The sequence below is a fragment of the Dermacentor andersoni genome, chromosome 2 (assembly GCF_023375885.2).
Source record: "Dermacentor andersoni chromosome 2, qqDerAnde1_hic_scaffold, whole genome shotgun sequence".
NCBI classification, from domain to species: Eukaryota; Metazoa; Arthropoda; class Arachnida; order Ixodida; family Ixodidae; genus Dermacentor; species Dermacentor andersoni.
In genome coordinates, this window is record NC_092815.1 from 130,278,791 (window position 1) to 130,293,642 (window position 14,852).

At 43.7% G+C, this 14,852-nt stretch overlaps 1 protein-coding gene across 1 annotated transcript in view; it reads right to left on the reverse strand.

The window, feature by feature from the left end:
* Positions 1–14,852, reverse strand: part of pea (ATP-dependent RNA helicase pea) — a 68,444-nt gene that overhangs the window by 16,419 nt on the left and 37,173 nt on the right. Inside the window, exons 14-19 of the mRNA XM_050187589.3 lie at positions 7,982–8,176; positions 5,834–6,019; positions 5,444–5,530; positions 3,795–3,918; positions 1,917–2,098; positions 901–1,041 (exon numbers count right to left, since the gene is read on the reverse strand). Of these exons, the coding sequence (XP_050043546.2) occupies positions 901–1,041; positions 1,917–2,098; positions 3,795–3,918; positions 5,444–5,530; positions 5,834–6,019; positions 7,982–8,176 (915 nt within the window). The remainder of the gene's footprint in view (positions 1–900; positions 1,042–1,916; positions 2,099–3,794; positions 3,919–5,443; positions 5,531–5,833; positions 6,020–7,981; positions 8,177–14,852) is intronic.

A 14,852-nucleotide genomic window follows, 5' to 3' on the forward strand; every position in this document is an offset into this window, starting at 1 on the left:
AGACATCGGTTTTTACTATCGGCCACTGATTTGTGTGGAGAACAAACTGCAGCCAACGTTTGTGTCATTGTCAGCGGTGATACGCTCGAGCTGGGTGGCCAGCATGGCAGCACTGGCCAGCTGGCTTCCCACCGTTATGCTGGCCGTAAATCTTGCCGTTGTGCAGATGCAAATGTGCTCTAGTACGGGAAAACTGCCATTTGTCAGCAACCAGCATCCAGAAAATGGCGAACAGGAAGATGTCGTGCTCCGTGGTTGCACAATTATCGCATAAACCCATCTATCAATAGTTATTTATTGCAATTTCGATTTTTTTTATCTTTCTTGCGATTGCTTACGTTTTAGACAGCGGCATATGCGAAGTTTTGCCATTTCACAACATACAACAACCCTAATTTTGGATAGAATGGACTCCAGATATGACGAACCTTTCTCGCTGGATTACCACACTCTGTTATAATGAGTATTGACTGCATGTATGGAAGTGGAAACAAGACTCAGTACACGTATGGTGGTGATTGCACATTTGAAGTAATGCACCTTTATGGAAAGTAGTAGTATAACCTTGCATTGACCTGAAAATGCTGCTATGTTTCGTAAAGTTCAGATTTCTTTTTTTTTTTCCCCCCCTGCCGCTGCCTTTCGGCTCCTGACTGCAATGATTTTATGACGGCTACTGCTGTGGTGGCCTAAAAGTATTCACATTACTCCTTCTTTACTGCTGCAAACCCACTCCGAAATGGCCAAATACCTTCAATTCAACTAGTGCTTTGGTGCCACACAATGATATATATTTAAGTTGAGACCTCATGCAAGCCTGAGTTTGACTGTCAGTTATCCTTTCTGGATAACTGACAGTCGAAACAAGGATTTACTGCAGTGTATATGAGACCTTCATACCTGTGAGATTGGTGTGACAACAAGAGAATCCATGCCAGTTTTTGGGTTGTAGACATTTTGCTTGACAAAGCCTGGGTCCACAACATAATAGATTCCATCGATAGTCAGTGATGTCTCGGCAATGTTGGTAGCAATAACGACCTGCAAATGAAAGAAATGAATGCAAACCAAGGAAGTCACACTTCTGCACCAAAGTGCAATGCAGTGGTAGGGAAACCTAGCCAATATTATGTGCAGCAAGACTTGCACTGTTTGGCACAGCATCGGCTGCATGAAATATTCGAAGCAATGCATTAAAATTATGCACACATCTCTTTAGATGAAGTCAGGCACCGTATCTGCCTTAGGAAAATCATGACTTCATGTTTACCTTTAGTGCCCCTTTGACCTGTGACCAATGAGCACAGCTTGTCACGAGAAATTCGATGTTGATATATTTCACCAGTGGAAATACAGATTCAGCTAGAGCACGAAAATAGTTACAAGTGGATGCCATCTTTTCATGTAAACTATAACTCCCTTGCGTACATAACCCACAACTCTAACAATGCAAAGCTCCGAAAATAATTCCGTTTTATATGTTCAATTCATTGCTTCACTCATCACTGCTCGCTATAGACTGTGGCGCAGTTTCATGGCAAAGTGCCGGTGACTGCCATGAAGACGCATCACGCGGCAGAGTTTGCTGTGCTTACACATGGAAATTTATATATTTTTGGTGTGCGTTCATACAGGAAAAGTACCTTATGTTGCTACAATTCACCAATACGAATAAGTCTCGTTCACGGTGCAAAAGTTGACACAATCACAATCAGATAACAAAATCAGCAACATTCCACAACATATATGGGCAGACTGTAGTAAGCAAAATCCTGCCGAAGTCACGTTACTTACCACAGCAACAGTTTTCAAAGAAGTTATCAACTCTTTCCATATTAAAACAACATAAACAAGAAATAAGATTCACAGTACAAAGTTTAACCTGTGCCAAACAAAACTTTCAAATGAAAGATCACCTTTCTGGAGCCTGGAGTTGCAGGTTCAAATATCCTGGTTTGCATTTCACTCGGCAGTGCAGAGTATACAGGCAGAATAATAAGTTCAGGGACGTCAGGTCCAAGGGACTTCATCCGCTCATACAGAATCTCACAGGCCGTGTCGATTTCTTCTTGACCCGTGAGAAAGAGCAAAATGTCACCTGTGGAAAGAAAGTGAGGAAATGAGGGATCAGGGAGTAAAATTCTAAGAAACACGTTCACATCTGAAACCACCGCTTTAGTTCTTTTACACTTACTTGTTCTTGGGTAGTATAAACACTCACCAATGTACAGTGAAACCTCGTTAAACCGTAGTTGGCCGGAGCTCGGAAAAAGCATATACTAAATGCTAGTACTGCTTAACCGAAATAGCATGAGATCGCCAACTCATCTGTCAAAAACGGAACTTGGAGAGAGTGCGATGAAAGGGGAAAAAACGTAGAGTATCTATTTACTTTGTGCAACGAAAGTGTTATTTTCGTTTGATGCCGCTGTGGCCTAGCAGCGATGACAGCAGCCTCAAACTTACTGAAGCTGCGCGCCATCTTTTTTAGCCAGCCCACTCTTCTCGGCAAACACTCGCATGGCAGATTCCTCATTGGCGTTGCATATTCTCCGTGCACAGGCGCGGTAGCATTGCAGAAGTCGCGGGGCACCTTTTAATTGTCGGGTGCTGTTCTCGTTGCGAGGATTGCATTTATGAGGCTGACATAATGCGCAGCTTCTGCCACTGTCGGGCCTGAACCACCCGTGCTGTCGCTTTCCGTGTCATCCTTATCACTGTCGCTAGGCAACACTTTGACAACAACAGAGGCAACAATGATGAAAAGTCAAACCTCGTAGCCGACATCTCTTCGCGGTCGCAGCTGCACTGCCGAGCAACTTCTTCGCATTCCAAATGCCACACACCGTAGTCAACAGTAGACTCATGCTGCGTGCCAGCACCAACTTCTTCGTGTCACGTTCGATAGCCTGAATAATGTCTAATTTTTCTTCTATGCTGAGCACCCAGCGTCTTTTTTATCCGAGCTTCGTCATGACGTGAGTCCTCTCTGGCATGGCGCCAAAATGACGTTGATGTTTATGTGGCTTCACGCACAAATGCACAGGGCGCTTGGACGCCGCTGTTCTGATCTCTGAGGCTTGTTGTTCTGCCAGGCCGCCTGATGGAGACGACGCACTGCCGTGTTTGAGCGGCGAAAAGTGGAAACACTATGTGTTAACCGATACGTATGCATAAGCTGGTACGGTTTATGCGGATACTAAACACATTATGTTCAATGGCCGCTGAGTCAAGGATTTGACTTAACTACTTTTAAAACAAAACTACTGTTTAAGCGGGCACAGTTCAACGAGGTTTTACTGTACTTCAGTAGGCTAATTCAAACGCAACAAATTAGAGCACCTCCAATATCAGTTCCAAATTGGCCAATGTGGCAAAATAAAAATTAATGTATGCATGGGTACTAATGACACTGTACTCACTAACTTCTTCTAACCTTCTGCAACAAATTGGTTTCTACCTAATATGGGGAAGTCCAGGCAATACATATAGTATATATACAACTAAGGTCTACCCTTAAATGTAACAGCTGCCAGTGATATCCCTACTTCAGTTCTGCATTTCGTTGCTTTTGATAACCAACGATACAAGTGCACTGTCGTAGGCTGATTCATGCATCCCTATAATTTCAAATTATGGCGATACCACAAGCTATCACACTGGATTGGAAAGCAGCTTTAAAGCTTTAAGCATACTGGGAGGTGTTAGCTGTAACCAAATAATCCTAGTGACAGATTTAAGCTTTAATTCTGAACGTGACAGGTATGCTAAGCATGCAAATTTTAGACACTAACCAGGAGGTTCTGTCAGATGGATCTGCATTACTGTGATAAGCGAGGCATCCAGGTAGTCAGTCTCTGGCTCCTTTGTGTACAGGATTTCGACAGGAAAGGTCCTTCCCGGAATGGTGAAAATGGGCTGTTTCAAAAGGACATAGATCAAGTTATGATATGAAGAACTCGTTATTCCCCTGCCATATGCTGTCCTTCATAGGGCTTGTGTTTCTTTTATCTTTATTTTTTTTAATATATGATGCTTACGAGATATTGGCACCTTTAGTTGGTGCCGGCTGCTCCTTTTCACTTAGACATGCAAAATATGAAAGGCCACAGACATAAAAAAAATTAACTCAATATCAACTCATAAATCACATAAAGTGAACTCGTACAAATAAATGAATTCACTTTAATACCCTTCATAGCAGAGTGCTGCCTACAGGCAACATACCAGAAACAAATTATTTTCTTGCTGAAATCCGGTACTGAGCACAGTTTCCTTCTAAGTGTCTTTGGCCAACACTGAACAACAGGCAGCATGCACCATTTGTTCGTTTAGAGCAAGAACAAAGGATAAGGAAAAAGTTTAGAACATGCTTCACATTTTTTTTTTAAAAGTGCGGTCAGAGGAGACAGACCAATGCAACATCTCTGGCTGCAGTGGTGTCATGCACATGATGTAAAGCAAGTCAAATGTATGCCTATGGTTCCTCCAGCATAATCTCGTTAATTCGACCTTCAAGGATACTGGAAATTTACTTTGACCAAACGGAGTTCGAACTAAGGAACGCACTCTTTCATTACCGTGCCTACAGAAATCGATCAGCGTAGCAATGTGATCAAGTGCACGCTGGGAGATCCTTCCTACTTCTGGATGGAAAAGAAGGGGTCATGCCACTATACTTGCTTCAGTTCGGTCTCGGCTGCTCGAGCATCTTTCCTAGTGACAAATCTAACCTTTGCCTTTGGCTCAAGTTTGTCCAAACAGCGGTCCATGGGAGTGAGAAATATTGTTCGAAATAACCGTTGCATAGTTTTGGAGTTTGAATTTGCAGGAGTTTCTCTCTATGCCCGAACTAACAGAATAGTTCAAATTATCTGCCAAGTCTTAATCTACAGAAGCTAGGCAATAGCCTTGAGCAAAGCTCTCTCTGTTCACTCAAGCATGGGGACACATGCTGACCCAAGAGTGTGTTTCATTGTGATCCTCTACAATGAATGTTGATTCAAACAAGAACCAATGACAACTGATTACATAAAACTTTAACAAAAATTAAAAAAAGAACGTTTTTCAGATGCCAGCATGAGAAAGAAAGCATGAGTGTTCTGCTCAAATTTTCATTCTTTTTCACAACTGCCTTGCACGCCACTGCATGATCATTATGGCCAGTACACACTATTCAGCACAGACCATGGACAGCTTATTTCAATATGGAAGCAAGCCTGCGGATTTCTGACAGAGGTTGTTGCACCGTTAAAGCAGATCCCTGCACACATGTCCCACTTTCAGAAGCCATGTCAAGTAAAATGACGCATGCTGGACAAAACAAAATCAAAGCTAAAACTCGTGTTTCTTCCAGCCTACTACAAACAGGCAAGCAACAACGTGGCGTTCAACAAATCGTATCTAACAATGCAGCTGAGAAAAATGTAGAAGTGTCACGTACCGCTTCAAAAAAATACTGTGAGAACTTCACGGCATCCAGAGTTGCTGATGTAACGATCAGCTTTAGCTGCGGCCTTTTCTTGACTGCCTGCAATGAGCAAATAAAAATGAAAATGAGAAAGATGAGTGCAAGGCATAGGAAATATGCGAAAAAACATTTTAAGCAGCTGCACTTCCTAATGATGGGTTCTGATCACCATAGAGTGCCATGCGAGTTTCATTTACTCTCACTAAGTGACTTTGTTACATTGCTAATGTCGTGCAAGAACGGGCTAGCAATGTCAACTAATGCATGATTTTTGAACATAACAGCATCTTCCAAAACGACAAGCACATCTTTCTGGAGCAGAGAGGTGACGACACATCGAAGAAACAGACAATTAGCACGTACATTCTTTAGGAGGCCGAACAAGACGTCGGTGTGTATAGTTCTCTCGTGGGCCTCATCCAACATGATGATGGAGTAGGAAAGTAAATCCAGATCGATCAGGCATTCTCGCAGCAGCATACCATCTGTCATGTACTTGATTTGTGTCTCTGGGCTGGTACAGTCTTCAAACCGAATCGTGTAGCCAACCTGAAATAGGAAACGAGGAACCAGATAAGAACATGGTTTCTTGTTGGTTAGTCAGTACATATTGAGGGCAATAAAGAAAAAAGAGAATCGACATGCAAGACGTATACGAGATAAGTGCCAACATGAATAGCACTGAACTATAAATGTCCTTATGAATAATGTAAAACCATACTGCCTTTATTTTTTCCTGTTTGCAACCAGGTGGCGCCCTGATCCAGTAAAACAGTCAAAAATCTCTGATGTAATACATTTGAATGAACAAGCGTTTTCCATGTAATGCACAACTTAAATGAGCAATCTGTCTTTTACAAATCATGCCTGCATTGAAGCGTTCCACGCATATAGAGCTAACCCTGCAAGTTTCATCTTGGTAAAAGATGACAGCATCTTGGAAATTTGTGATTTCCAGTGTAATGGCATGTAGGGAAATTATAATACCAGGCCATTCGGCGTGTACAGTAGAACTTTGTTCATACATTATGGAGAAAAAAGAAAAAAAAAACAGAGGAAAAAGCACACTAACCAGAAAAACGTACAATCCAAGATCACACAAAAAAGTGTGTTTAGTTGTCAGCTACGTAATGTAAGGTGTTGCGTGAATTATTGCAGTACGAGACACTGACGTGTGCCAATCTGGTGGGGGCACGAGCAGTTCCGAGATGCGCGTGGTCTCTTTTTCAGCAGTGGCAAAGTTACATTCGCACTCTTCAAATTCGGCCTGTGTCAGCAGCTTCTTCAGGCGGAACATTTTTGACGGGAAATTTTGACATGCGCACTCGGTGAGAATCATTGTGATGCAAGACACCAATGCACTTCAAACTAGCGGAACCCCAATGATCTGGGACGTGTTTTGTCATTTTAATGCTGCGATGGGAAACCATTACGAAATTGAGCTGGTGGGCAGCGCCAGAATACGATGCCTTGATACCGTCAGAGCGAAACATGACGCTCACTTCACGCCGCCTGCAGCAGGGAACAGCAGCACATTTCTCATTATCGCCTATTATCGAGTACAGTCGCTGACTGATAATTTGGGAGTTGACGGGGACTGCCAAAACATCCAAATTACAGGGAGTCTGAAATTCTAGATTCACATGAAAATAAGTTAATTTATTGCACAAGTGGCCAAAAAGGGGTGTGCCATATTCTCAGATTATCAATTTCGGCAATACCTTCAATTTTGCATGATTGGCGGAATATGCATTGGTGTCTGTGAGCGACGGCATTCTTGGCATAGTGCCAAGCACGCTATCTTATAACTGCGCAGAAATGCTGCCGCCCGTCGACATGTCTGGGGCTAGTCCCGCATCCTGAAAATGAAAGCATCTTTCGAAAGCTTGGGCCGCATTCATGAGCTTGTATAAGCTTGCATTGTCTTCATTCAAGCTAGTCAACGCATGTTGCGGTGAACGCACACACTTGCCCTTTGCCCAGACATCGAGAGGATCTCGTTCACAGCGCCTCTCACTGAACGAGATCCTATCAATGAGGTTCTACTGTATTTAAGGCCTGAAGGAACACAGTGCACGCCAATATACAATGCGTCTCTGGCATGATGCCTCTCTACAAACACACAAGAAGAATAGCAACTCTGAAACCATCGCCCCAGTCCCCATTCGCTGAAAATAACATGTGGCCGAAAACAGGGCATTGCAGGCCAGAGATCAACTCATATTATGAGCAAAACTGTTATTGCTATCTACTTGTATGTACTGCACTTGATATGACAGCAGACAGTGATTTCTAACAACAGCCCTGCCATGTAAAGCTTGTGATGAGACACTTGTCTACGTACATGCCTGGCCCACAGGATGGAAAAGACTAGAAAGTGTACAGTAAAGGTACAGCCGATCTGTAATAACTCCTACAGGGGTAATTAAATATTATGGTTAGTCCAAACAAATCTCAGGTTTTTGGTTGCCCTTGCTTTCTCATGCTCAAGGTAAGGGAACCACAGCTCACCTCCTGTCCCAGCCTGCAGCCAAATTCTTCGGCCACTCTCTTGGCCACCGACATGGCAGCCACACGCCTTGGCTGTGTGCAGCCAATCTTTCCCCTGGTTGTGAAGCCTGCTTCTGCCAAGTACTGGGTGATCTGTGTGGTCTTCCCCGAGCCAGTTTCACCAATGACGATCAGGATCTGGTTATCCATCACGGCCTGTGGGTGGCAACAGAGCACAAACATGAATCAGCATGCAGACATGGCACCTTGTCTGCGGTACAACAAAATTTAATTTGCCTGCTGTCCCGTGAATCTTGGATTTTTTAAAAAGCATAAAACAATTCAATGTGTAACAAGCCAGGGCCTATCATAAGAAGCCAACAAACACTGACACCAAGGATAACACAGGGGAAATTACTTGTGCTTAATAAACGAAATGAATAAACAATAAATTAATGGAAATGAAAGGGAATGAAAAAACAACTTGCCACAAGTGGGGAACGCTCCCACAACCTTCACAAGCAGCACGACAACAACCACGTTGTAGACGATCATATGATAGCAATGGCATGGTTTCTATGCTGGCTGTTCGGTGCAAGCCTACAACATGGCGATTGGTAGGTTCTAGATAGGTAGTGGATGAGCACAAGTGAGAGGAACACAGATTGTGACCTCATTAGCGAATACATGTTATACAACTGTACATACATATGGCTATTTCATGTGGTTAAAACGACGATGGAACTTGCACTTTGGCGATGAAATGTTACAGCTTAATAAAGCTTGGGTGATCATGAAGTCTGTACAGCGTGTAGTGAAAGCTGCCAGGAGGAAAGTAGTGGGCAAAGTAGGCCAGTCCTGGATATAGTGCAGTGTAACAGTCAAAGCACAAGCTCAAGGCAGCTTGTGCCTCAAAGCGCAAGCTGTCGCAAGGGAAGAAGACGACATAGTGGCATGAGGTGCCCGCACAAAGTGTTTCAAGAAGCTGGCTGACTTTGAAAACGAGAGAAGCATGCGTGCTATCGAGGCTAATGGTTAGAGAACCTGGCTACTGTGATCAACGGCAGAGGTTGTTCGATTCCTACAACTTATTTTATCTTTCTTAAATCGAGATAACACAGGAACCTATCTATCGCAAAGTGCCAAGAATAAGGCAAGGAATTACACATTAAAAAAAAAAAAAAGCTTTACCATGCATGACAGCCCACAAATCACATAGTGACCCTGTTGGAAGGCTTTTAAGTAGCTTTACCAGCAGAAGACAGCCACTGGGTCAGTTGTTTCTGTGACAAGAAATTTAGCATAGCGCCATCTACAGAACAACCCCATATTTTGTACATCATACAGTTGACTTTCGTTAATTCGATCCTGACGGGACCGCCGAAACTGGTCGAATTATTCGGCGGGTCGAATTAGACAAACGGAAGAAAAAATGCACTGTTGATTCATTACGCAGTATTTGCCATAGCTGAAAAGTTAGCTGCGCTGCAATACAACTATGTTATGCGGTGGAGCATACTAAACAGGAAAAGGTGCAACTATTACGGGACACAGCACGTGGTTCTCAATTTACGCACCTACATGCGCCATCTCTGGTAACAGTACAAACACCAAGACGCCTAATACGCTTGCTGGCAGGCCTTCAGAGTTTTACATAGACTCCCGCTCTTTTGTTGCATTTAAACATCCCTTCGACTTTCAGAGTTTTTTTCATCTTACCACTTTCCTTTTCGCTAGCTTTCCCAAAACACATATGGTTTTTCTCTGCTTATTGGTACTATGCCTCGTTAACGGTCTCATATACGAGACACGCATGGAGGACGACATAAGGGCTAAAATCGCCGCAGCGATGTCACAAACAGCTCTGAACAGCTACCAGTATGCTGATTAGGCGTCTAGATGCCCATACTGTGATCAGAGATGGCATGTGCTCGCCTTTATAATTGAGGAACGCCTACTATGTCCCGTGACAGTATATTCTTCCTATTCTTGGTACGCTTCACCGCATAGCACGGCTGTGTTGCGGCAAAGTTAATCAGTCAAGTTCGGATTATTCGGCAAAGGCCAATATTGAAATCGAAATAACGGAGGTTCGGGCACATATAAATGTTGGCAGGACGAATGTTTCTTCAACTCTGAGGCTTTTCTTTCAAGGAACCTGTATGGGTTTCCTTTGTAGCAATTGCTACGAACGGGTGGATGTCTGATTTTTCCTTTATTCATTACTTCTCTCCACCTTGCGGGTTTCCGCAGAACTACTACGTCATGTACAGGCACCGGCCGGGACCTTCGGTCGGGATCGAATTAACCGAAATATCAAATTAAATCGAGTCAGATTAACAGAAGTCAGCTGCAGTAAACACAAAACCTGTATTAATAGAGAGGTTTAGTGTGCCCTGCATTTGGGTAAACCCAAATGTACCGGGCGTTTTAAAGGATGAGCGGAGGCACAAACGTGAAGGCCTGCACAGCACAGCTACCTGGTGGCTGCAAAGCTCAAGTGGACAAACACAGAGCTAATATTGTAGTAACCAAGTACTTTGCTGCTGGTGTAAATTTTCAGCAGTGGCGTAATCATGATGCTGCCTAAGATTTACACTAGCAGCGAAGTAAAATACACTTGGTTACTGCAATATTAGCTGTTTATCCGATTGAGCTCTGCACCACCAGGTGGCTATGCTGTGCAGGCCGTTTACATTTGCGCCTATGCTCATCTGGTAAAGCGCCCAATCCACTCGCATTTACTCGAATACCAGACACACTAAAACTCTCTAATGTATACATGTTCCCTACATGCATTCTGCATTCAAACACATAACTTCTTTTTTAAGACAGCCAGCTCCATGAGAAGTACTGATAGACCGTTATCGTATATTTCTTTTTTGCATTATCAGATAGCTGCCAACTACACAGCAGTAGTATGAAGCCTCAATTCCTCTACTTTGCAACAAACCATGAATTTGTATTATCTTCTAATTTGAGAAATTCAAAACAGGCACTATTTATTAGGTGTTTCAGCAAACACTTTCAAAATTTTTTTAAAAATTGCCTGTGGAAGATAGACAATTCTAGTCTTTGAGCTGGTCTACTAGAAGAGGCAGACATTACTTGCACAAGAAATTGAAATGCATAATTGACTAATTAACAAAAAATTCAGTTATTGAGTTTTTAACTAGTGATTCAGCTAAGGTCCTCAACATATCACACATATCAGGGGTTGTGGTCATGTGATGTCACTGACATGTGGGTGCTGCACTGGTTGCCACAGCACTGCGACTGTCCTGCAGAAAGGCCGGATAATAAGGTGAGAGGAGGTGAAAGGGCACGGTGCGTTCTGACAGAAGCAACACAAAAAAGTCAAGCCTACCACCTCGTGTCAGATGTGAAGCACAGAGAGAAAAGAATGGTTGATGTGGCACATGCCCAGCTTTTGGCAACAGGGCCACTGTGTGGTTTGCAACTACTGCAGGACGTGGTGTTGTCACACCAGGATGACTGTGCATGTGTCAACTGTTTTAATACTTCGTGAACCCTGCCTCCAATTTTCGTGGTGTAACGAGACATCCTGGTGAATGCAATTCATTGCACTACAATGAAGCTCTGCTAAACTTGTCGCTTAAAATACGATATTATATTAATGATCTTTAGTGCACTTGAGAAATTCTGGCACCATACCGTCGTTACGAAGTTGGCAGCTATCTAATAAAGCATGAATAGTAAGGGTGGGTGAATATTCAAAGTTTCGAATACGAATCGAATACTACACACTAACAACAGTCGTATCTCGATAATTCGAACTCGAAGGGGGCCGAAAATTTGTTCGAATTAAAAGAAGGACTTGTTTTTTAAGTATTGATGCACCCTAGCATGATGCACGAATGATGCAAATTGTGGTGCGCAGGCACACCGTGACCGATGACCACAAAACTGCCCAAGCTGGCCAACGCTCACTTGCCACCTGATAACGGCAGAAAACAAAACTTCAAGGAGCGGGCTAAGCTGGTGCCAGGCCGGCAGGGCGGGTGGCGCCAGCGCAGAGACCGTCGAAGATGAGGGAGTTACGAGGGACTTCAGAGGAAGGGTGAGGGGAGCATAATTGTGAGGAAGGGCAGGAGGGAAGCGAATTTGTTTTCCCACTAGCTTGCTGGATGGCGTTAATTACCTCTGCCACCTACTGCCACCAAAGCAGCAGAGTTACCGAGGCTGGACTGAGTCTCCCCTGCTGTTTCCTTCTGCGTGCTTGCGTGTTTTTTCCTTTGTCTGTTGACAGATCAGCACTGTGTTTACCTTCTTCATCCTGCATTCTTAATGCGAGTCATGTCTTATCAAGATGACAAAGTCGTTGCTGCTGATCATAATCATGTTGGTGTGTTCCCTTCTGTTGAGGTGTCACCACATTCAAAAGACAAGGAGAATGAGATACTGGGTTTCGCCTTCATGTCCTTGTATTCAGGGTTTGTCTTGTCGTACACAATCGGATACGACGCATCGTCTCCAACAACTTTTCCATTGGAACACCTCGGTTTAGACGCATCATTGTAAAGAAACAAGCGCAAACCAGACCAACCAAGCCAACCAAAACAAGCGAGAGTGAGAGCTGATCCAAACAGATGATAGTGCGAAACAAGTGGTCAGGCTGAACCAGACTCGAGTACGAATAGAGCGATCGGGCGGGTTTGCATGGTACCAGTTTCCCACATGTACATCTCTGTAGAGGCCACTCTTATTGGTCTCCTCCACTCGCAGCTTGCTTGCCGCTGCGGCGAGCCACGAAAAATCGGCCCAGGACCGATTCCTTCCGCACCGCAGTGCACGTCTTGCCGTTAGTGGGGCTGGGGCATTATGGCGCAATGCAGAAACGACGATATTGCCATTCGAGAGAGGGTGGTATTCCTCGCACATTTTTTTTTTCTGCGTGATGTTGAGGGGTTTCTCGAAAGCCTTTCCTTTGTGGCAGGGTCAGGGCAATGCTGGTCGGAAGTGCCACGCATGGTCGGAAATGCTGTGCTGCTGAGAGCATTGTCAAAGCGCGGTATCTTCGAATTAACCACCGGAAATGCTTATGCGTTCGAATTACCAGGTGTATTTGCCCATTGAAATACACATAACTCTGACAGGACCATGGCGCCAGTTCGAATAAACCGGAAGTTCAAATTAGGCGTGTTCGAATTAACGAGATTCGACTGCATTCATATTCATAATTCAACAAGAACTATTCGGTATTTTCGAATATATTATAATACCCAAATATTTCAGAACAGTCGAATGTTGTTCACACACAAACGTCTTTTACCAGCTTAATATTTTTTTCTAGCAATTAATCTTTTTTCGTAAATAACTTAATTTTTTCTAAACTTGGTCACACAGCAGCCATTCTTTATCTAAAGCTCCTTTTCAACAACCTCTAAAGTTGCTGACAAACTATTTGTGCAGCTTCTTAATTATAGTTAGCAATATTGGTTTTAAAAGTGATCCTTTGTCCATCATAGTTAGCTGACACTTTTTTTATACTAGTCAGCACAAGGGTGGTACTAATTATACTGAAATAAAGAGTTCCTGCAGCAAATAATTGTGCATTTGTGCTTGACTATTTGAAGTTCGATTCAATATTCTATCCTTGCTATTCGTATTCAATAAAGTTGGAATTTGCCATCTCTAATAAAAAGGGAGATAGAAAATTTTTCCGTTGATACTCCTTAGGGGGACCTGGCTTTTGCAGACAAAAATGCAGTTAAACCTCGATAAAACGAAGTCGGTAAAATCGGCAAATTACTTCATTATATTGAAATTAGGTTCTACTGAAATGCAACCTTTTATCAGCCGCCGATAGATTTTTCTTGCACGCAAAGGGGCCACAGAGTTTTCCGAATTATCGGGCAATAGAAAAAAGCAAATTTTAATGGGAAAACAATTCATTTTGATAAATTTGGGAGTCGGCAAAAAATGATACGGTTTCATGCCACGCACGTCAACGATATCTTCTCGACGGTATGAATTAAGTGAAGCCAGCCACGCTTTTGCGTGCACTCTGCCCCCGCGGCTGATAGCGTCGCATGCACTGGGACATCGCTATCAGGAAGAGTGCGGGCAGCGGGCAGCGAATGATGTCTGCCTCTTGTTCCAATGGGTCACTGAAATTCGAGATTACGCAACCTCCGATACTAAACACGCGGAAAGAGAGCTTACATGGTACCACGCCGTCTGCACATGCCTACTCTTTGCACACACAGCAGATTACATCTAAAGCAAGGTGCATGGTAGCGTATGTGCTCAGGTGCGCTTACAGCCATGTGTAGCCACGGCCGAGAAGCGCACCAGAAATCAAGACTTGCGCCAACTTAACCTCCCCACTCCTCCCCCCCCCTCACGCGTGCTTGATCGTGTTACCACAAGCTCGGTCCCCTCCCCCTCTTTCCCTTTGCTCGTGTGGGGAGGCGGCATCCGTGTGTGAAGCGACCATCTTTCTTTCTCACCCTCGCACACTTTCACTCGCACCTCAAGCACAAAGTGTGCAGGGGGGGAGGGGGGGGGGGCAACAGGATCTTATCGCACTTGGACTTTACACAGAACATGATGCGGCTCCACTTGGGTGGTCGCTCTTGTTGCGCTGCAGCAGCGTGCGATTTGAGAGGTGCATTTGCAAGCAGCCACTTGTAATTCAATCATTTGACCATCTGCATCCGCTGAAGTGTCTATTTATTGCCTTGGCATTCCTTTGCGGTGGCAGTGAAATTTCGTTATACTGAAATCGCATACAAACACACTTCGTTATATTGGTGTTCTAAATACATGGTGTTCTATGAATAAGAGGTTATACTTCGTTATATCGAGAATTTCGTTATATTGAAGTTTGTTATATCGAGGTTTAACTGTATCACTAAAAAAATCAATT